The sequence below is a fragment of the Sceloporus occidentalis genome, unplaced genomic scaffold (assembly GCF_023333645.1).
Source record: "Sceloporus occidentalis isolate IW3139 unplaced genomic scaffold, rSceOcc1.0.p SCAF_137, whole genome shotgun sequence".
Lineage (NCBI taxonomy): Eukaryota > Metazoa > Chordata > Lepidosauria > Squamata > Phrynosomatidae > Sceloporus > Sceloporus occidentalis.
The window spans coordinates 929,511-953,056 of record NW_028317117.1 but is presented as its reverse complement, the minus strand read 5'-3'; the positions used below and the strand labels follow the sequence as shown (position 1 = coordinate 953,056).

Here is a 23,546-nt window from a genome sequence, read left to right as displayed (position 1 = left end):
ATACAATGCGTTCTGTTGTTTAACTCGCAGCAATGATATCGAGGACTGAATGTATCAAATGTTATCCTTCTGTTTGATCAAATTCTGTTCGTCGGATCGGCAGGAGATATTTCACTCCGATGACTCAGCCTCTGTGATATCATTACCCCACGTGGGATAAAAACAGGAGCTTTTCTCAACTTCTGAAGCAGAAGTAGTATCTAGAGACCCGATGAGAGGCGTATTCACTAAACGTTTCTTCTCGCTGACTTCACTCTGTATTGTGAAGGGCCATCCCCAATAAGCAAAAGAGGGGGCTTTGTCGCAAACTCTTGTTATTGTAAATACATCTCTGAATATCGTGGACTACAACTCCCAGCAGACTCTGCCCTATTGTCTATTAGAATATGTTTGCCGGCATTATGGTTTAAACAGAAGACCTATAGGCTACCAGAAGGCAGTGAAAGGGTTAGTTGACTACAAGGTTAGGAGAAGATTACCAGAAATGGTCCTCTGGGATTATTGGACTACAACTCCCATAAACCTCTTTCAGCCAAAGGGAGACTCTGGCCATCATGTACAGTACATGTGATAGCTGCGAGGTCCCTTTAAATTTACGTGAATTTACCCTTGCCAATGTTTGCCCCTTTTTCTGCCCCCAGCTATTTTCTGTGCCGGCATTTCTCTCTCTCTCTCTCTCTCTCTCTCTCCGGTATTTCTCTCTCTCTCTCTCTCTTTCTCTCTCTCTCTCTCTCTCTCTCTCCGCTTGCAGAATGTAAATATATTCCCGTATCCTCCCATTCTGAACCGGACCAGCTCCTGCCCCACATACCACTGACCGTTAACTGTTCGTGTGCTGCATGGAATGCATACTTTTTAGAATAAGGCTTGCGGCTAAGAACTAGTTATAATATAAAACCAATTTCTAAGAATTCACCAAAAAATCTAAAATATAATACAGTATTTTTTTCCAGGAGGATCTGTTTAATGCCTTTAAGCCGGCAGATCTGCCCCACTCGGCCCATCTAGTCTGCCCATTTTTCCTGCTATAAAGCCTCAAGCCTTAATCAGTCCTTGGTCATGTCTTATGCTCGGGAGAATTATATACTCTCCGGCCGTATAACTAATCCCGTCCTTATAACCCGTTATATCCCTGTATATTCCTCATATTATATATTATATACTCTCCGGCCCGTATAACTAATCCCGTCCTTATAACCCGTTATATCCCTGTATATTCCTCATATTATATATTATATACTCTCCCCCCGTATAACTAATCCCGTCCTTATAACCCATTATATCCCTGTATATTCCTCATATTATATATTATATACTCTCCGGCCGTATAACTAATCCCGTCCTTATAACTCGTTATATCCTGTATATTCCTCATATTATATATTATATACTCTCCGGCCCGTATAACTAATCCCGTCCTTATAACCCGTTATATCCCTGTATATTCCTCATATTATATATTATATACTCTCCGGCCGTATAACTAATCCCGTCCTTATAACCCGTTATATCCTGTATATTCCTCATATTATATATTATATACTCTCCGGCCGTATAACTAATCCCGTCCTTATAACCCTTTATATCCTGTATATTCCTCATATTATATATTATATACTCTCCGGCCCGTATAACTAATCCCGTCCTTATAACCCGTTATATCCCTGTATATTCCTCATATTATATATTATATACTCTCCGGCCGTATAACTAATCCCGTCCTTATAACCCATTATATCCTGTATATTCCTCATATTATATATTATATACTCTCCGGCCGTATAACTAATCCCGTCCTTATAACCCGTTATATCCTGTATATTCCTCATATTATATATTATATACTCTCCGGCCGTATAACTAACCCTGTCCTTATAACCCGTTGTATCCCTGTATATTCCTCATATTATATATTATACACTCTCCTCCCGTATAACTAATCCCGTCCTTATAACCCATTATATCCTGTATATTCCTCATATTATATATTATATACTCTCCGGCCGTATAACTAATCCTGTCCTTATAACCCGTTATATCCCTGTGTATTCCTCACATTATATATTATATACTCTCCGACCCATATTACTAATCCCGTCCTTATAACCCGTTATATCCTGTATATTCCTCACATTATATATTATATACTCTCCCACCCATTTTTAAAGACCTCTATTGGGTCTGATAGCTCAGCCACCGTGTTTGGTGAAGGCCACATCTTTACTGCTCTTACTGTAAAGAACCCCTTTTCTCTGCTTTAAGTGAAAATTCCTTTCTTCAAGTCTGAATGGATGACGTCTTTGATTTTAAGAAACCCCCAAATCTTTTTGGTGCGCAAAAGGGCCCTTAATCAGGCACTAGTCTGATGCTAATCACTTCTGTAATTATTACTATGCAATGCTTCACATAGCTGCACATGGTTAACCTTTAAAATGTGCAATTACACAGATTTGTTCGTTTTATTTACACAGAACCAGACATGAAGTCTCCTCTTCCAGAGAAAACCCCGCTGTTCATCCATGAACCCAGTGGGCCTGTGTATAGAGCCCCCTCGCTCACTTACATTAAAGAGGCAAACACCTTCCTGGCCTTGGCCGAAAGGCGCAAGAATTATGAAGACGTCAACGCGGAATATTTGGTCATGAGGAGAGGGATCTACAAGACTGGATATGTGAAGGTAATTTCCCGATTTTGCTGCTACCTTCCATCATCTGTAGACTACCTACTGCATCTGCTCACCTCACCAATGGTCAAGTTTCTGTTGAGTCGCGTATACTTGAGTTGACAAGTGTGTGCACCCTCATCTTTTAAAGACAATTCAGTGTGACTTTGTCTTGGTCAATCCCAGGACTAGACATCTGACACAACGGGCAAATGCATTGGTGAGCCGCTGGTCAACAAGAGTAGCGTCCGGCCAGGCATCTCCAGCCACTGGCCTTCTGCTACAGCACCCCATCTGGAGCTGGAGTGGCATATGGGAGGCTGTTAAGTGGACCAAAAAACCTATCGTACATATTAAGCAGCTGGCCTTGCTTAGGTCATCAGATGACCGCTGGACCTAAAGTTCCAGGGCCATCCTGTCATCACCAGTCCGACCCTGGGTATACATATATCTTCAGGGTCGGTCATGTGGTACGTTTAAACAGTTATTAAGAACAAACTTTAAGCTACCTGTAAGAAAACAGAACAGATGCATTGATATGGATCATATTGTGGGTTCTCAACCATAATGAAGTTTTTTTTTCTTTTGTCTTTAGTGGGAAGGAATCCAACCTTTACATGAAGCCACCCTAAAGAACCATCGCTCGATGAATCCATGCGCCGTCTACGAGGCAAGCTCCAAAGTTGTGTTCTTGTTTTTTAATTGTATCCCAATTGGGGTTACCGAGAAACACATGAGAATCTGGGGAAATTCTTCTAAGCTGTGCTACATCACCAGCAACGATTGTGGGGTGACGTGGAGCACCATCAAAGATATCACGGAAGTGACCAACCCCATTAGGAATATGGCTACCTTCTCCGTGTCTCCAGGCCACGGAATTCAGACACAAGCTGGGAAACTCATTATTCCAGCATATGTCCATGTGGCTAAATTTTGGTTTATACGCTGGTGGTTTGGGAAGAAACAGTCATTTTATCTGTACAGTGAGGACCAGGGGCACCGGTGGCAAATATCTGAGCGGATTACCAGATATGAGTGTGGTGAATGTGAGTTGGCAGAAATAAGCGATGAAGGCAAGAACATGCTCTATTGCAACGCACAGTCCACAGGAAACAAAAGGTTGGAGGCTCTAAGCTTGAACGTTGGAGGTGAATTTAAGTTTGTAGAAAAGAGCAAGAAGTTGAAAGAGACAAGTGGCGGCTGCCAAGGGAGTATTGTAAGTTTTCTTGGAGCTGAACAACCAGGACAAGATCGCAATTATTGGCTCCTCTTTTCACATCCCCTAAAAAAAGATCATAGAGATCTTGGAGTCTTCTTGACCAAGAATCCCCTTGTCTCTGAGTCTTGGTCCAAACCTTGGGTCATTTATGAAGGCTTCGGCGGTTACTCAAACCTTGTTGATTGTCAAGAAGCCAACACGTTTGCCATCTTGTTTGAGTGTGGCGAGGAAACTCAGTATGACAAAATAGATTTCTGCCTTTTCACCTTAGAAGACGTGTTGGAAAACATTAAGAAGAAGAAGAGTTTGTTTGCAAGATTCAAGAAATAAGAGGTCGCATTATTAAAAGGGGGACCATGGCTGTTCATAAGGTAGGACAAATGATGACACCCTCTGTCCACTTGGAACTTTGGCCCATGTGTCACGCCATTGCACGATTACCTCCTTGAGATGTTGAAGGCATAGTCAGAACCCTTCACAGCGCTTGCCAGGTTTTGGACCTCTACAGGTCACGCACCTATATACCGTATTGGCTCGGATATAGGCCGCCCCCGTATATAGGCCGCACCCTAAAAGTTTGGTGCTTTTTTAAAGAACCAAAAAAACATGCTGCCACTCTGTCCCCCCCCCCCGAGATATGCTGTCACTGTCCTCCCTCCCCCCGAGATATGCTGCCACTGTCCCCCCCCCCGAGATATGCTGTCACTGTCCCCCCCCCCGAGATATGCTGCCACTGTCCGTCCCCCCCCCCCCGAGATATGCTGCCACTGTGCGTCCCCCCCCCCCCCGAGATATGCTGCCACTGTCCTCCTCTGCCCCCCGACTTACCGGAGCAGACTCCCGGGTGTCTTGCGAGGCCGGCGGGGGACATCTACGCAATACGCGTATACAACTTCCGGTGCCGGATGTGCCGGCACCGGAAGTTGTATACGCGTATTGCGTAGATGTCCGCCGCCGGCCCCGCAAGACACCCGGGAGTCTGCTCCGGTAAGTCAGGCGTGGGGCCAGAGGTAAAACGCATCGTGCGGTTAGACAACCGCACGATGCGCTTAGACAACCTCCCGTGCCGGCACCCCCCCTACGTGGGAAGTGCCGGCAGGGGAGGCTGTCTGAGCGTATCAGAGAGTAGGATGCAGGTCCCCTGCACCGCTGCGGGGGATCTGTATCCTAGCCCCGCTGCCTGCCCGGCGCCCGGGACTGCATGTCCCGGGCGTCGGGCGCTAGACCCCGAATATAGGCCGCACCCCCACTTTAAAGACTTAAAGTGGGGGAAAAAAGTGCGGCCTATATTCGAGCCAATACGGTATATATCTTGGAGCTATTCTTTTGATTTTGCCCCTGCCTGAAGAATTACATGTTCGTGGGCCATGAATGAAATCACATAATGCACTATAGCCTACAGGATAGGGGTATGTATAAAACCCCTGGATGGGTACATTCAGACCTTGGGCCTTAATCATTTAATAACCTCACTGTACATTTTCCGGAAAATCGAATTATATTGCACAAAAAATAATTAATGGAAAAGCCACCATGTCTTTTAAAATAATCACTCTATGTGCTGGAACGTCTTATGCATGGAACCAACCGAAGCAAAGTAGCAGGTTGTTGGATTCTGTGAATGGCTGGTGCATAAAATATTTGTATTCTATCCACAAATCTGCATGTTCTAATACTAATACGGGTCGCTTTCCTTCAAACTTACATTTTATAGTTCTATATGCTAAATAAACCAGTGCAAAAGTATTAGAAACCCCCCCTTATGTGTATACCATGGGCAGAGGTTTGTTTACCCTGGGTATTTACCAAGGGCAGCACCCCCAGCCACCCTCTCTGCTGTAAGCTTCTTCACCCCATTAAAATACCTTTAGGACAAGAGCCAAGTCAGGGCTCTCCCGCGCCCCCCCAACTGAACCTGCAGCCCTAGGCCAAGAGTCGTCATTGACCATGAGAGCAGCCATCTTAACTTCCTATTCTCTGGATCTGCATGATTATTCCTCCCCATCGCGCTACCTCTCCCCTATTGCAAAGTTGCTGATTGATTTGATACCTTCGTTAGGTATTTAGGATAGAATATAAAATATATTGACATATAGAAAATGTATCACTATTTTACTATAGATCTCAACTTCATATAGATATTAACAGTCCCTTAACTTTAAAATAAATGGGTTTTTGGAGAAAAGTGACGATGGTGCAGGTTAGTATGAAAAGTAGTCTTATCACCCTAGCGATTCTAAAATTCTGATGGTTGCTATGGTGATGAGACCGGTTTTGTTATGCACCAGAACCGCTTTTTGTACATAACCTTCAAATTGGACAAGCAAGTGTTAATAAATTAATTTATTTCATTCTAACAGCAAATAAAATAAAATAAAACAGGTTTTAGTCCTTCAAATTCACCTTGAAAATTATCAATATTTTTTATTATTATTATGGAAGATGATATTTGGCCCTGGTAGGGGCAACCAAGGTAGTGGAACACTGCGGTCGACAAAGGGTTTATTTGTTTAGAATTCTTTTTTATGTTTCTTGTATTCATTTGTATTCATTTTAATGCATCTATCACAATACTTTTATATTCAAAATAAAATGTAAAAAGTACAGAAGTGTCGCTGACTCGTGTGCATTTAATTTCTTTGTGCAAATGTGTGTAAGACCCCCTTTTTTTTTTGTCGTCTTCAAAATGATCCCAAATGTCCTTTTTTGTACTGAACGGTCCCAATGTTGCCACTCCATTTCGCTGTGTGTTGTGATGTCACACGCCCCGCAGTCAAGCACGAAGGAGAACCAGTGTTGGTAAGTATGACAAAATCAAATAAATCCCTGCCTCATAGCTCATACCTCTTAAGTGTCTTCTTTAGTTTGGCCAGTTCCTCTTTGTTCCCCAAGTCCTTGTGCCCCTTTTTACTCCCCGATGTACTTCTTTTTTAGAAGCTAAAAGTGCCTATGTGGCCATTTATAATTTGCATCAGTTATACCACTGTAATATAGAACCCAGTGGGCCGGTATGGCTAGGATACAAACAGGGGCGTAAATAGAAACCACAGGGCTGTGGCGTTAAAAATGCCCCGTGGACCCCTAACTTGACCAAGCAACATGTGCCACAGTTTCATTCTAACCCCCAAAAAGCCTGTTTGTGTCATCTTTGTCCCAGCTTGTCAGCGACCCCAAACAGCTAGTGCCATTGTTCTCAAACAGCTTGTATGTGCCATCATTGCCCCCAAACCACCTATCTGTGCCTTTTTTGCCCCTCGCCCCCACTACAACATATGTACACATTCATTCTTTCTAACACACACTCCACCTCACCAGACTTACACACCCATTCTCACACACAATAGTACACATCCATGCTCTCACACACACACACAATTACACATGCATGTATATATATATATATATATATATATACCGTATTTGCTCGATTATAAGACGAGGTTTTTTTCAGAGCAAATGCTCTGAAAAATACCCCTCGTCTTCTAATCGGGGTCGTCTTCTAATCAGACCTCAAATAGAGTCTGATTAGGAGACTAAGATCCAGGTCCCCCGCACCGCTGCAGGGGACCTGGATCCTCCTGTCTCACCCCCCCCCCCCCCATCATACACACTTACCGGTGCTTCCTGCTGTATTGCCGGGGCAGCGGGTTGACGTCTACGCGATCCGCGTAGACAACGTCCGCTGCAGCCGGAAGGAGGTGTGGCTAGCAGCGGGGGTTGTCTGCGTCCGTCGCGTAGACCTTCCCCGACTGTCAGAGATCTCTGATCTCTGACAGCCGGGGAAAGTATACGCGACGGACGCATACAAACCCCCGCTGCCAACTCCACCTCCTTCCGGCTGCAGCAGAAGGCGACGTCAACTCGCTGCCCCGGCTGGAAGCACCGGTAAGAGAGGGCTGAGAGGGGAGAGAGGAGAGAGGAGAGAGGGGAGGGGGGGAGAGAGTGTGTGTGTGTGTGTGTGTGTGTGTGTGTGTGTGTGTTAGTTAGTTAAATGGGGGTATAGGGTGTGTGTGTGTGTTAAATGGGGGCATAGGGCATTTCTGGAGTGGCGTTAAGGGGGCATTTAATAGAGCACTCTGCCTCCTGAAATGCCTTATACCTCCCTATATGCCACTCTGCCCCATAATCTGCCTTTTAACCCCCTAAATGCCAGAGTGGCATATAGGGGTATAAGGCATTTCTGGAGGCAGAGTGCTCTATACAATGCCTTTTAACTCCCTTAATGCCACTCTGCCTCCTGAAATGCCTTATACCTCCCTATATGCCACTCTGCCCCATAATATGCATTTTAACCCCCTAAATGCCAGAATGGGATATAGGGGTATAAGGCATTTCTGGAGGCAGAGTGGCATATAGGGGGTCAAAAGGCATACCATGGGGCACAGTGGCATATAGAGGGTTAAAAGGCATATCATGGGCCACAGTGCCATATTGGTGTGGCAAGCCTGGGGGCAGATGTGCGTAACTGGGGGACAGGCTGGAAAATACAAGAAATAAAAACAAAAAAAATATTTTTCTCAATCATAGCTTTTATTAAAAAAAATAGTTTACATGAATTAACATTTACTGGTAAAACTTTTTTCCTTTAGGGTCGTCTTATATTCAGGCTTTTTCTTTTTTCCTAAGTTAATATTCAGATTTTGGGGGGTCGTCTTATAATCAGGGTCGTCTTATAATCGAGCAAATACGGTATATATAAAAAAAACAAGCAAAAAATATACCAACCCATACAAAATAGTTTAGAAAGTGCCCTTCCAACCGGTGCAGTCCAGATCGGAAGGGCCCTTTCTAAACAATTTTGAACCCGTACGAGGAGATAGGAACAAGGGGTCGCAGGGGTCACCAGAGGCAGGGGCCTGTAGTTACCCCACTGGGTCCAAAAGCATATTGTTTGCGCAGAAAAAAGTAAGCTTTAAATAGGCAAGAGAGGAAAAGGAGGGATGCGATATTATGTTTTAAAAAAAAAAAAAATATGAAAAAATAAGCATGACCCTTCCTCTAATATAATTGTTAGAAACTATAAACTTAAAATAACAATTTTCCAAAAACAAATATTCTTAAGGATTTAAAATAGAATATGAGGTAGTACACAAAAAAAACACATTTTGTATGAACTGCCTGGAGCACCTAAAGGGTTTCCAGCGAGTCCATTATCAGGAAGGAAACTCTTATTAACGACACATATATGAAGGGAAGCGTTTGTTTATTCTCAGGACATCGATAAGTGCCCATGAGTGGCAATGAAAAATAATCACTTTTCATCAAGAGTTTCAAGAAAATATTCTCAAATATGGTTTTTCTTTAGCAATAACAAAAAAGTTTTTCCCCACATATTTTTTTTCTCCCTGCTATATCACAACACCATATGCTCACACACGCTAACACCACACGACAATATACATCACGCACACAAACACTTCTGTTCACTCACTTTGCCTTATGTTAAATGATTATAAATAAACTATTAACATCTGTTTTTTCACATCTGTAAAGGTTAATGCCCTCCATGATACAAATTAATATATATATATATATATATATATATATATATATATATATATATATATATATATATACACTATGTGGGCATAAGTATAGGGATACCTGGCCACTACACCAACATGGACTTTGATGACATCTAATGTGGTTGATGGGGTTGAGGTCAGGTCAAGTTCTTCCACACCAAACTCATCCAACCGTGTCATTATGGACCTCGCTTTGTGCGCTGGGACACAGTTATGGTGGAATAGAAAAGGGCCTTCCCCAAACTCTTCCCACAAAGTTGGAAGCAGAACATTGTCCGAAAAGTAATGGTGCTAAAGCATTAAGATTCCCCATCACTTGAAGTAAGGAGCCCAAACTCTGATTTCAATAATTAAGAGGCGCGTCCCAATACTTTTTTCCATATAGCGGTGCACAAAGCAAGGTCCGCAAAGACATGTTTGGATAAGTTTGGCGTGAAAGAATTTGACCTCAACCCAATCAGAGACCTTTGGGATGAACTGGAACGGAGATTGCAAGCCGGGCGTCTCTTCCAACATCAGCGCCTGACCTCACAAACGCTCTACTGGATTAATGGACAAAAAGTCCCACAGAAACTCCCCAAAATCTCGTGGAAATCCTTCCCAGAAGAGTGGAAGCCGTTATAGCTGCAAAGGGGGACCAACTTCATATTAATGTTTATGTATTTAGAATATGATGTCATGTAATGGTCAGGTGTCCCAATACTTTTGTCCATAATAGTCTGTATATATATATATATATATATACACACACATAATGTTTCTTGCTGTTGCTGCAGAACCCCCATGACCTTCGTCTGACACCCCCTATGCCTGTCGGTGCTGGTATAAGGCTTGAGAATTAATAAACAAACGCTTCCTTTAGTACGTATGCTATCGCCCCCGTTAGAAAGAGTTTCCTTCCTGATAACCGACTCGTCGAGAATCCTTTAGGCGCAAGTTCCATTTGGGGGCCCCTGCTGTGCCTACATAATGCAAATGTTTGCATATCCTGCTCCCAAATGTTATTTTAAAATATACACGTTTGGTTTTTTTTCAAATTTTAACAATTGTGCTGTTTTAATAGTACATTTTCTAAAAACGGTGTCAGCAATTTTGTAAAAAAAAAAAGAGGAATGGGGCATCACTACATAACGGTCTAAATGGTAAAGTACAGTATATATATATATATATAATTTAATGCTCTATTTATATGATTCCAACATGATTCCAACGAATTCCATCATTAGTGTCCTCTGTAGATGTCTGACCTAGTCCGCTTCGGTTGTTTGGCGATGTGGTGATGCAAGGGGTTAAGCTGGGACAGCCCTGATTATAGGGACAGGAGCCTGTCTGGATATAGAATTTTTACATCATTAGAGAAATCAAAATTCCATGTGGATGGGCACTTCCCATATGATGACTTTAGATCACTAAAGTCCACTTGCCCTGAGAAAGGTGCCATGGAGACAATAGTAATGAGGAAAGTGGACACCTGGTCTTGTTCCATCATATAATATTATGGCTGATGACTGGAGACCAACCACTCCTATATGTTGAGACTCACACAGAACAGAGGGGTTTTATCACATTTAGGAACCCTCCATCCAACTCATGACTAAGATCTAGAACGCACAAGGTAATTTTATCTCATCCTACCGCGATCTTCCATTATACCGACACGTGGTAACCTCACCATGACAAACGTGTTTCACAGTGTATTTACTCCAAATGTTTTAGTCTATGGTATTTTTCTCTAATTATTTTTAAACTTTCTCACTTTTTCCACCATCCTAGCTTTTCAGCCTGTCACTCTTAACCCCCTCTCCTCTTTTTTAGATCATCATCCGCTTTTATTTTTCATTCTATATTTAACACCCCTTACACCAGAAGAAAACTATATCCACTAATGAATATTGTATATAGGAGGCTTGGGATGTTGAGCCAGAGGTCCACAGAAATGCATCAAAAAATTTCACCGACAACCACTTGCTTTACAAAAGAAAAATATATATTATATATCAAGTAATTCATCATTTTTACTGGGAGCACTTAATGATCATGTGACATCTATTAAGGTTTAATTAATTATTATTTATTACTTTATATAGCGCTGTCATATTCTGCAGCACTGTACAATGGGTAAGCATGACTACCCGCTGATGTCGCCGGTGATCGCTTAATTATTAAAGAATTAACAACAACTATATTTTGTCAAATGAATCATAAAACACAATCAAAATAATAATACAAACACAAATACAAACTGCTAAAATTTAATAGGTTTTGATGGTTCACATCTCTTCCAGTGTATCATGCAGCAATTTCCATACTGTAGTTATATAGCATCGTCTTCACTGGCACATTCCTCCAATAATATTTAATAATACAGTAATAATTATTAATAATAATAACAATAATACCTTCTATAAATATGTTTTTAGTTTTTGGAACAATTGAACAGGAAGACAAAACTCCACAATCTTTAGTTGTATCCAGTGTGGAAACACTGTGTTAATAAGCACAGAATCAGATCGGCTGCTGTACAGTCAAAACATATTTCAGCGGAATAAGTTATGTCTCCATTACAGACCTGATCTCAATTTTTTGACTAGCCCCAGGCCTAGGGGCAAAACCAGGGGCAGATCGCCCGAGAAGGCCCCCGGTGTGGAACTCATTAATCGGCCGGTTGCCGGATGTCCCCAACTGGCCATTAACACTATATGCTGCGTTGGAAGTGGGACACACCCCCATATAAGGGTGTCAAGAACCCCCATCCCAGGACTCAGGTGTCAAGCACCAGGAGAACTCGAGTAGCGGCACTTGCCCCCGAGCCTCCGGGCGAAACTTGGAGTCTGGGAGCCTATAGGCAGCCATTCAGTAGCTGCGAAACGCGCAGGGTAGTGAATTCAGTAACATCGTTCTACACCTGCGTATTATCGAGCCAACCAAAAATCTAGAATTTACTATATTCTTTAAGAATTTCCCCTCCGCTTTTTGTAAACAACCTGTAAACAGTAGGTTTTAGCACCCGACACACAGTAACGTTAGCCGACGGCCGCGGATATCTTTCCAACATTATTAAAAAGCACTGTAGCTGCCACTAACTACCCCTTTAGCGTATAAAAATAGCATCTGGATTCCAAACGCCGCTGGTGGGGAAAGGGTTAACGAGAGGTTTATGTAAAACGAAAGTTTAACAAATTAACTCATTCACTGCATAATGCGGGTCATTCTTCAGGAGTGTATTGGCAAGCAGCAGATGAATTTTATGTTAATAAAAATTAAAGAGAAGAGTTCTGGTCACCGCTGGTGAAATTGGAGGAATCGGCGGGTAACTTTCCATTGGTTGCCATGGTGACTGCAGCACTTTTTCCTTGAATGGAGAAACTGGTTGACCCGGGGTCTTAGCGGTTACATGCGGTAAAGTGATTCGGAGTTTCTTTAAGGCACACGGATCACCAGGTAGGCGCAGCTCCAAATATCCAAATCACATCTCAGCTGAGGAACAAGAAATCATTGCGACTGTAATAGATTGTAAGCTCCCTAGACCAGGGCCCTCCTCTTCTTCTGCCTATTGTAATAGTGTTATGGAATCTGCTGGTGTTCAATAAATACAGTTAATCCAATGAGAAGATCGAGGAGGTAGTAATCATGGCCACCAGCCCAGTTAACTGTGCCTTGATGGTGTCCTCATCTCGTTCTAATATCACGTAGCTTTATGAGTCTGACACGTTCTTCATTAGTTCTTCCAGTGTGAACCTCCTGAAGGTGATCTTCTCACATGCGTTCACGCCGCACTCAAACAGACACCCGAAGCTGTGGGAATCTTGGCAGACTGCTAAGTCAGAATAACCACTTGGACCTTTATTGATGATCCATGGCTGGGTCCACTTGGACGGTACCAGAGGAGACTTGTTTAAGTAGATTCCTAAGTCGACTCTCTTCTTGTTGCTGGTTGGGTGGGAATAAAGAAGCCAAGACAGTGTGCCTTTTTCCATTAAGGGCCTTATTGACTGGGAAAAGCCGTCGAGTTCTTGTTTCTGGTCCTTCCACTCTGGTGGACGGTAGCTCACCACACTTCCTTGACAGCCGGTGGGAGGTTCACACAAGCTCTTGCAAAAATAAGAGTTGGCAAAATCCAAACCTTGGCTCCTGCTGATGGCTTCCACTCGGTAATGTTCCTTGGTCCGTGCGCTGCAGTACAGGACGGATGAATTATTGCCGCAGGCCACCTCGGCCACCTCGCACTCACATGTCTTATGATTCCACAGTGTGCTCCCTTTGTGCCATGACCTACCATGGTCATCGCTGTAGAAGACAAACGAATGACACTTGGTCTTGCAGGGAACAGGGAGGCAGCAGACACGAGAGTGGACATAATAAAGGTAGGCTGGTACTATCAGCCTCCCCGATGGAGCTTGTATACCGTGGCCAGGACCCACAGCCAACGTGGCACAATTCTTGAGGTCATCACCTATAACTTCCGCTGTGAGATCGCGCAGCTGGCTCCAGGTTTTACCGTGGTCGCTGCTGGTCACATAGCAAAGCCTTGCCGCGTTCCTACCCGTCAGAATTTGGAACAGCTCGGAGCGGTTCGTCCGAACACAAATGAAGAAGAGGAATATCGTCCCACTTTGCGCATCATACACGGGGCAGGGATTCATGGTTCGGTGGCCTGTTAACTTGGCAGATGTCAAGGCAATAACGTCCTCCCACTACAAGAAATAAGGGAAAGGCCACAAGGAGGAGAGCTTTCGAGAGGCAATGGATACAAAAAAGAACTGAGACACACAAGTGTCGTATTAACCCTTTAAGTATTGAGTAGCAGATATATCGCGACTTACGTGAATAGACCCATGCTTTTCCACGCCTCTCCTCGTTACGAGGTACAGGGCGTCCTGGTCATCAGGAGATGAGCGTTTCTCAGCAAAGGCCAGGAAGGCTGGTGGCTCGGGGATATAAAGGAGAGCTGGGATCCGGTATGTGATCCCACTGGGCTCCTGTTGGAACAGCGTTACCAGGTCTGCGGAGTCCGGGTCTGCCATGACTACTCCCTAAAAAAACGTAAATTAATAACAAAAACAAGAAAAAGCAACATATTAACAAAAACATTTAGGTTCCGTTATGAAGCGTTTAGAACAAAAGGGCCATTCCTATGGTTTTTGGTCATGCTACTAGAGTAGAGTTAACCTTTTAGGCGCCGGGGCAGTAATGTTGGTCACCGTACAAGAAGCGTCCTCTTCCTAAAATTAAAGTTCCTCTCTCTCTTTCTCGACAGGCTTTAACAATGTTTGGTGTCTTGTTTAGAACAACACTTCTGCGTAACGCACATGTGATGACGAGAATATGGCCGTATCACGTAAAATACATTTTTCTGTACAATGTTTGGCATAGGCAGGTCTTTCTTTAATGGGATTATTAACTCTGAACCGGGGACAGTAAACTGTTTGGTTAAAGGTCCCCAAAAGGTAAAATATTGGCTGCACCGCCAGTAGCTTGGGATCCAGTGACGGAGCCTCTGTTGCCACCGATCTCCCGTCTCCTTCTCCCATGCCGGTCTGCATCAAGATTCAGGGATAAAACATTATAAAGCAGCACCTTCAGTCTTCGTGAGAAGAGATATTGGTGCAGACAGAAGCGGAGGTCCCTCTGCGCCCCTTCAGACCACTCAGCATAGGACCGGCTGGATCAGGATGACCACATTGGCCATGTTTTCCAGTAGACACATTTCATGTACAGTGCTGCCCCCTGCAGGATGTGGGATGTATAGACTCATGAAAGCGAATCAATCACTCACAGGGGTAGCAGCTGACATGCCAAAATTATTGGACTGTAGAGGACATTCACTAAACACGGGCTTCAACATATACAATATATAATATACCACTCAACTTAACAGCTACACACCCCAGTTTGGACAGAAAATGTAGTTTTTCTTACCACTAAAATGTTTAATATTTACACATCAATATTTTGTCTCCTGCAAAACAAAACAAAAATCAGACACATACACTTTTATAATATATATGTATAATATATATGTATCTGTATACAGCATATCAATATAGATCCATATTCTCTGTCTGTATAGGCAATCTCAGATATGCCAATCTATAGATCTATATGTACCCCCTTTCCTATATACTCCGTATGTGCTATATATGACACCCATACGCTGCCTAATCTGCTATGACACATATAGAATTCAGTAGATTTATATCAGACCCCCCTATATAATAAGGGCAGACATACCTACTTGCTTCCTTGTTGGATGTCAGGGTCACGCCTCCACAACAGGCCAATCCGCTGCCAGCACAGAGCCGTTCCCCTAACGTATGCTTGTTACCCTGTCTCTGATTGGTGCATTGGCTGTGCTGGTGACAGGGCACAGCTGTGTTACTGTAACAGTTCTCATTACTGGTGTACGATTAACCCCGTGAGTGCTGCTGGACCTGCTCCCTGCTCCATTGCCATTGCAGCACAATGTTTTATAGTCAGTATGATGATTGTTATTGTGGTTCTAGGGCAGATCACATCTATCATCTATTCCGCATGTGACAAACGATGGAAGGTTTATGAAAATATCACATGATCCTTCCCATGAGCTAAAAATATCGCCTCAGGGGCAGAGAATTGTAAATGGTTCTGTGCAAAACTGATAAACAGTTCCTCCTGATCACTCATTGTACAGTGCTGCGGAATATGATGGTGCTATATAAAACAATAAGTAATAATGATCGTTCACTGTGAAGGAAACATGAAGCCGTATGAGCCACGAAGTGAGAGCAGGACACAGAATTTCTGCCCTATACGGCAAGGATTATGCCCCTAAGCTACAAACATGTAAATGTATTCAACAAAGGACAGAAGGGGAGTTTATTTCAAAGAGGAGAAAAGTTACAACAAGAGACCGGAATCTAACACTAGAGGGTCAGAGGCTGAGATGGAACGGAAGGAAGTTTTACTTTACTGAGAGGGTGGTAGATAAGTGGAACAGCCTCCCAGTTAGACTTTGGCGGGACAGGCAGCAGCGATACCTGAGCGGAGGGTAGACACGACCAAGCACCGTTACTAAAAATACTAACCTAGTGCCCCGAGGATACAGATCCTCACCAGGAAATCCCAGCAGAAACCCGCATTTCATTGTTTTAGTTTAAAATCTTATGTATCCACAAAAAATAAAAAGTCTGTGATGCCCCAAACTAAAATGACTTGATTTTACAGATTAACTCTTTATTCTTCAGGACCAGCGTGGACCTTCTAAAGGAGACATGTCAGCGTTGGTCCTCCTTAATGCAGGGTGATGTTGCGGGCTGAAACTCTAAACCTCCTGCAAACCCACCCAAAAAACGTAGGCTTCGTCATAAACGGTGCGTTTGGATTTTAGCCAATGTAACAGCTCTCGCCCCGTCCCGTTCACCTTGTGATTATTTCTTTCCTAAGACCGTTACGCTCAGATACATTACGTCGGCCAGATGTCTCCAAGAAATAAAACGCTTCCCACCTAATGCATGGGTGACACATATGGCTAGTGGTAGCCCACCACGCATGTGCCCAGGTTGTCTACAGTAGATCCTGTAGGCTTTTTGAAGCGTTGGACTGTTGATGTTTTTTTTACTCAATCGAGTAGGGTGGATATGGAGAAGATTTTTTCCTGGAACCTTTCCAAGACCCGCTTCTGGCGCTACACCAGATGCCACCAAGAGCCGATACAAACTTGTTCCCTTTAAAAGAGAGTCGCGGACACACCGTTGGGGGCAAAAGTGTTTATAATAACCAAGCTTTTGAAGTAGACACACGAACCCTCGTGCAAGAGGACATCTACCGACACACCAAATAGGCTGCCCGTTCCTCTTCCTTTCTTTTATTGGAAAACAATACTTAGAAAATAGCCATTCGAAAACAAATGCTCAACAGAAGACGAGTAATGGAATGTAACAACGTGACGGAACTTGGACAGTAACAGATCTAAAAAGGATTCTTCTTCTTTTATTAATATTATTATTAATCGGCCGTGTGACAAAGCTAAGCTTTACAGCTACAGGCAGAACGGCTCTGCTTATCTGACGGTGTACAAAAGAACAAAAAAAAAAAATGCTTTTTATTTCCATCAAATAAATATTTTTTAAAAAAAATATATATAAAGAAATGGACAGATTTCTGTTCAAGTAAAGATTTTGTCCTGAAATTCTATAAGCATAACTTTTTGTATAATTGGATTTTGGATCAAACGGGGAAAGAATAAGTAAAAAAAAATATATATATAATTTAAGTTTTATCTCCGTCAGCACCGAGGTAAGAACTGAAATGCGTTTCCAATCTTACATCGTTAGCACAATGTATAGAGGAAATTATGTACCCCTAAGCAATGTATTCTTTTGATGCATTTTAAATGCGCGAGTGCTCCCTCTACAGTCTAATATTGGTAATGCACGCGGAACCAGGCGCTGGTTAAGATATCTTTTTTTCCAGATTTTTTATATTTAAATTTTTTGGGGGTTTGTAGGAATATGTATTTTTATTTTTTAATTTTTTTTTTAGAGGAGGAACAATGCTCCAGGTTCGAAGAACCGTATTCACTCCATGCCTCGGTGCGGAATTAAAACTCCTTGGTGGCAGAGGACTTGTTACCGTAACAAAAACCATGACCAGAGGATTTCAGGACAAAAGCTTTTTAATCAAACCTTTCCCAGCCGAAAACACCTGCAAGTTCCGTGTGTTTGGGGTAGAGTTACAGGATAAACATTCGTTTAGAGCAGGGGTTCTCAAACTGCGGCCCTCCAGCTGCTGCAGGACTACATCTCCCATAATGATCCTTCAGCTAAGGGGCTGGCTGAGGAGTATGGGAGATGTAGTCCTGCAGCAGCTGGAGGGCCGCAGTTTGAGAACCCCTGGTTTAGAGTAAGGGGGTAAGTCAGCCAGTAGCTCCGCAGCTGATCTTCCATTACATCCCCCCCCGAGTCATGGGAGTTATAGTTTAACAGATGAGGAGCTACAGGTTGTCAGACCCCAGATTAAATCACATTGCTTCCGTTTTGTTTTTTGTTCCCCTCTTGCCGCAGCCTGGCAGAAAAAGCCCTGATGTGAAGGGTTACTTTGTCTTCTTCTCGGCAGCCAGACTGTCATGGAGCTTGGAGACTTCCGGCTCGAACACGTCCATCACTAACGTTCCGCTCTCGTCAAAGAATTTGGCGATGGATCTGGTGAATTCGGCATCGCGGTGGTGCCTGGTTTTGCCGCTTATATAGGTGACTTTCAGCGTGTATTTGTCGTCAAACCTGCAAGAGCCACGGAGGGACAGATTGAAACACAAGCCGCCGGCTCATTTGCTTTTACGTTACGTTTACGTGACCCGTTTCTCTTAAGCTTTGAATCTCATTGGATTACCGTTTCAGGCTGGAGGAGAGGTGCCAAATGTCATCAGGGTCCATTCCCGCAGGGTCCCTCCTGTGAGCAACCAAGAAAATGCTCTTCTCCTTATACGAGGTGTAAATCGTCAAGACCCCCATCATCAGGAAATAGGTTCACAGGAGTTAAGGTATGAAACACCAATCATTAGCGGTCGTTAATGAAAACCTTCTGACCTCGGTCCAGCCGTTAGACTACAACGTTCATGGATGTAGACGATTAAGGTTTACCAGATCCTTTACACTAAATAATTATCCAATGGTGTTAAAAAGTAACACACAGGTATTAAAAACCTACCATGAATTTCTTTCATATATTGGTTCGGCCCCAAAATCTAGCTTTTTGGGGGGTAAAATAGTCCCTTAGTGTAACCGTCACATAATAAGATCTAGAAAGCATAAACAAGCACGTCTAATTTTGGTAAAACCCGACGCTTTTTGAATAAAAACCACTACAAAACTGTGATCTCCCAGTCAGATCCGCGCAGGGCGCTGAGGCCGTGAGGTCTGGAAGCGGTTCAGTCACCGATCTCTACTTTGTTTTTCAGTCACAGTATTTGTTTTAGTGATATTTGGTTGAAAAGGAAGGGGGTTATTTTACCGAACCCGACTTGAGTGGCAGTTGATAACAAGTCCTCCGTAACCAAGACTTCCTTACCCTGATCTACCCTCCGATATCCTCACCCATCTGGCTGCAGCTTCTTCCTAAAGAGAGATCCAACTTAACCGATAATCGTGCCATTAAACCATAAAGCCACATTAATTCTCCATGAATGCACGGGGCACGCAGTGCATTGTGGGAACTCTGTAGTTGGCACATACCCAAACCACCGCCACGTCACAGATCCATGTACAGGATATTTCAGCGACGGCGTATACAGAAAAAGTCGGAATTATTATTATTCCCCCCTTACGGACGTATACCAGCCTGCGAAACGATCATAAACCAAAAAGAAAACCAAATCCGTATATAATCAGAAAGGATATGATATGACGCAGAAGGCCAGAACCGGCTTGGACTCGGGGAACGGGTGCAAGTAGTCCCACACCAAGGCCACGATGGCGAAGACGCAGGAGATGGTGCAGATGACGAGGCGGCCATCGATCAGGCTGAAGTTTTCCACGTACTTGTACTTCTCGAGGAAAACCTGATCCGGAAACAGACACGCTGTGAACATTCACACACACGACGACGACCCAAGACGGACTCGCCCCAAATGCATTCCTAAAACGGACAATTTATGGCAAGACGGGGAGAGCCAAGCCAAGCTCAGACCCCCGAACCTTTATACAAGAACACCGTGCGATGTTATAAAAGACAGGATCCGGTACGCATCACATTAACCGGCGAGGTAACCGTATATTGTACCTTTTTGGCAGCGTCGTCCAAGGAATTCTTCACTGCCGAGCCGTCCCATTTGTCAACCTTTACCGGTTTGTCATCAATCTTCCACTGCGAGGAATAAAAATAAAATAAGAATGATTTATTAGGATGTCACTCAAGGCAACGAGTTCGATGGGAAAGAGGAACAAAGTTAGTTTCTGAAACTATGCAACAAAGTTTCTGTCACTGAAAACAAACTTGAATTTAGTGCGTATGATCACCATTACATTGACTCCCCCCCCCCGCACAAATGGAGGGTTTCATCAGAAAAAAAAAATAAAAAAAAAAAAATAAAAAAAATAAAATATATATATATATATATATATATAATAAAAAATATAAATAATAATATATATATATATATATATATATAATATATGTATATGTAACCAAAGAAAAATAGGCACTCACGGGTCTTTGTAGTAAAGTGCATTAAACACTAGTTTATTTCAATCAGCACGGCCAACGTTTCGGACCACCTCTGGTCCTTTCTCAAGAAAAAATATATATATAATAAAAAAAATATAATAATTATAATAATAAGTCTCTGAGGTCGCTTTAAGTGAGAGTCTGATGTCCCAGAGACCCCTACTATAGAAGAATGCATAGTTAATATGGATTGTTCCAAAATTAAAATAAATAATCAGTTAAACAAAAGATGGAGCCTGCAGCAGCCCCCTTCCTCCTCCACGGCCCACCTATTCCGATTAGCGCCTTAAAGCAGTCAATGGGTGGCAGGAAATGAAGGGCTGCACTTTCAACACATGTGCACGGGGGTCTAAAAAGACCCCCGGGCGCAGCTGGAGCTGTTCGGCGGAGAGTAGATCACGTTCAGGACCATCCACTGCAAGGCATTTAGCTGGGGGGGGGGGCATCAAAGGGAGCACACAGATTACATTTGCCTACGATGGCTTGGGGGGGGGGGCTTTATAAAAAATAATAAACCTGTACGGAAAATGAACTCCATACATCAATAATATATAATTCACCAAACAACTAACCCTAACAAAGACTGTGTGATGTGACCACTGGGGAGGAATAATCATGCAGATCCTGAGAACGGGGCATTTTCACATAGCTGCTCCCATGGTATTCACAAGTTGGGTTTCTAAGATAAGTTTGATGAAATGTTTACTCATTTCAGCATCTGATCTGATCTCCAAAACACAGACCGCAATCCAGGAAACTAATACCGAGAGTGTGGTTGATACAGGGAACAGCCTCCCAGCAGAAGTGGTAGTGTAGGTAATACAGTGAGGGTATTAAACATGCATGGGATAGACATACGGCTCCTGAATCTAAGACGAGACCGACGACCGATTAAGGCTTGAGTCTTTACAGCAGGAGAAACGGGCGACTAGACAGGGGCCGGATGGGGCCGATCCGCCGGCAGATTCTATGTTTCTAATTAGGTTATAAGTTTTTAAATGCAGTTGTGGAGTGGGGACCGGATCTGACGTCCAGGGAGCGACGGCGCCTTACGGGAATCGAGTCGTCTCAAGATCCGTCGAGGTTCCAGAGGAGTCAGCAGTACTTAATGTGTTAACGCAGTAAACAAAAAAAAAAAAAGTACTCTGAGCAAAGCCCTGATTGGCTGCGTCCCCCCCATCAGTTAGTCCGTTACCAGCGGGCTGATTTTAAATAAATCGCATCAATCCGACTCATCTCAGCAGGAAAGAGGCGAAACGCGTCGGGGTCTGATGACAGCTACACTCGCTGCTCCGAGCACAGTCATCACCCGTTACCATGGCTACATCCGCTGCCCCATTACATTATATATTTACTCTCCTGAACTTGGCCCGTCACCCGGTAGTTAATCGCCCCCCCCCGAACACATGGTGTGTAGTGGGACTGCAGCAGTAGACAGACACATGGACGCCAAATACACCTAATTACACCCCCGCAGAGCCATCAGGGTCCCCCCCGGGGCAGGAACCATTCATGGCGGACGTCAGGAAGACCGACAGCTGTCACTGTGCCGTCCGAGATCACATCAGGCGCTTCAGGGGAAAACCAACTTAACAAGTCTGCCCCAGTCCCAGGACTCAGGAGCCATATGCCCGTCCCCTGCATGGTTAATAACATACTTATTATATACCCATAAGGTACCTAATCCTGGATCCAGGGACCTACCCCTCATAGAGGCAATACACCACATCCCACAGTTAGCCCAAGAGGATTTAGACACATGCCACCTCTGCCAGGAGTCCGTTCCCGGTCACACTACATTAGCTTTAGGCACCATACCACCTCTGCCGAGAGACTGCCCTGTGCAGCCCCAGCAGCTTTAGCACCATAATACCCCCGCTGGGTGACTGCGTTTGCGATTACACCTACACATTAGGCCAATTTACTAAAAATCATCCCACCCCAGCAGGTCCCCGGCCCTGGTTTCTCTATTCATGGGGAGTAGCATCCTGTGAAGGACTCACATTGCAGCCTGCCAAGACACGCAAGGGTTAACACTACCCCTAGCAATACAGAAAGTACCCCAAACAGCCCCCTCCTTTGCACCCCTACCCCAAACCATCACCCTCAGCCCCAATTACTTTCTCCAGTATGCCGTTCCTGCCTCCTCTCGCCGCCATCTTCTCTCATCCCGCTGTCTTCTGACCCGGCAGCTGCTGATTGGCTAACGGCAGCGATGACGTTTCTCCCGCTACCTTCTGCTTCGCCTGCTTGTCATTAGAAAGAAGCCCTAAGAAATACAACTCCCGGCAATCCTTGGTCGCGGAGACGTGACGTCAGGACACATGCGGCGAGAGTGGTGCATGCCGGGAGTCGTAGTCTACATTTGCGTCAGGGTAAAATGATAGCGTCTCTTGTTGCTAGGAGACCGAGGTTCCCGGGAGAGGAACATGGTGCTGGGAGCAGAGTTTTGGGGCTTTCTTGGTCCCCATCGGGGATCCTAATTAGGCGGGTGCAGGTAAAGTATACTCTCAGTAGAAGCCTCAGTATCTTTAGTACTATATCGGCCTAGAATTAGGGACTGTCCAGACCTGACCTGTTTGTTGATATAAATTGCCTCACATAACATTATATCAGTGTATGAGACGGCCATGTCTACCGAATGGAAATCATTCCAGCGAGACGGCCACGTCTGAGTAGTCGTCATTCCAGCGAGACGGCCGTGTCTACTGAATGGAGATCAAGATCATTCCAGCGAGACGGCCATGTCTACTGACCGCGTCTACTGAATGGAGATCATTCCAGCAAGGCGGCTACGTTTATAGAACGATTATCATGAATGGAATCAAACGTGCTGACAATATTCACCAGAAAAAAGCACAAAAACAAAGCACTCCGCTGCTAAAAAAGTATATTCATCCAAAAAATAGAAGTTTATTGTTATTTAGACTGTAAGCTCTTT

At 43.9% G+C, this 23,546-nt stretch overlaps 3 protein-coding genes across 3 annotated transcripts; 1 reads left to right on the top strand and 2 right to left on the bottom strand.

Annotated features, from left to right (window-relative positions):
- The first annotated feature begins 2,479 nt into the window (after positions 1 to 2,479).
- LOC149281201 (sialidase-3-like) lies at positions 2,480 to 4,211 on the top strand. Its single transcript, XM_089499549.1, has 2 exons — positions 2,480 to 2,677; positions 3,258 to 4,211. The coding sequence occupies exons 1-2, from the start codon at positions 2,480 to 2,482 to the stop codon at positions 4,209 to 4,211; spliced, it is 1,152 nt and encodes a 383-aa protein (XP_089355675.1).
- Positions 4,212 to 13,101: 8,890 nt separating this feature from the next.
- LOC149281200 (sialidase-3-like) lies at positions 13,102 to 14,430 on the bottom strand. Its single transcript, XM_089499524.1, has 2 exons — positions 14,230 to 14,430; positions 13,102 to 14,100 (listed from the first exon to the last, which is right to left on the bottom strand). The coding sequence occupies exons 1-2, from the start codon at positions 14,428 to 14,430 to the stop codon at positions 13,102 to 13,104; spliced, it is 1,200 nt and encodes a 399-aa protein (XP_089355650.1).
- A 4,046-nt stretch (positions 14,431 to 18,476) lies between these two features.
- Positions 18,477 to 22,764, bottom strand: LOC149281199 (signal peptidase complex subunit 2). The gene is made up of 5 exons (XM_089499587.1): positions 22,726 to 22,764; positions 20,162 to 20,245; positions 19,780 to 19,940; positions 18,773 to 18,907; positions 18,477 to 18,663 (listed from the first exon to the last, which is right to left on the bottom strand). The coding sequence occupies exons 1-5, from the start codon at positions 22,762 to 22,764 to the stop codon at positions 18,477 to 18,479; spliced, it is 606 nt and encodes a 201-aa protein (XP_089355713.1).
- Positions 22,765 to 23,546: the final 782 nt, after the last annotated feature.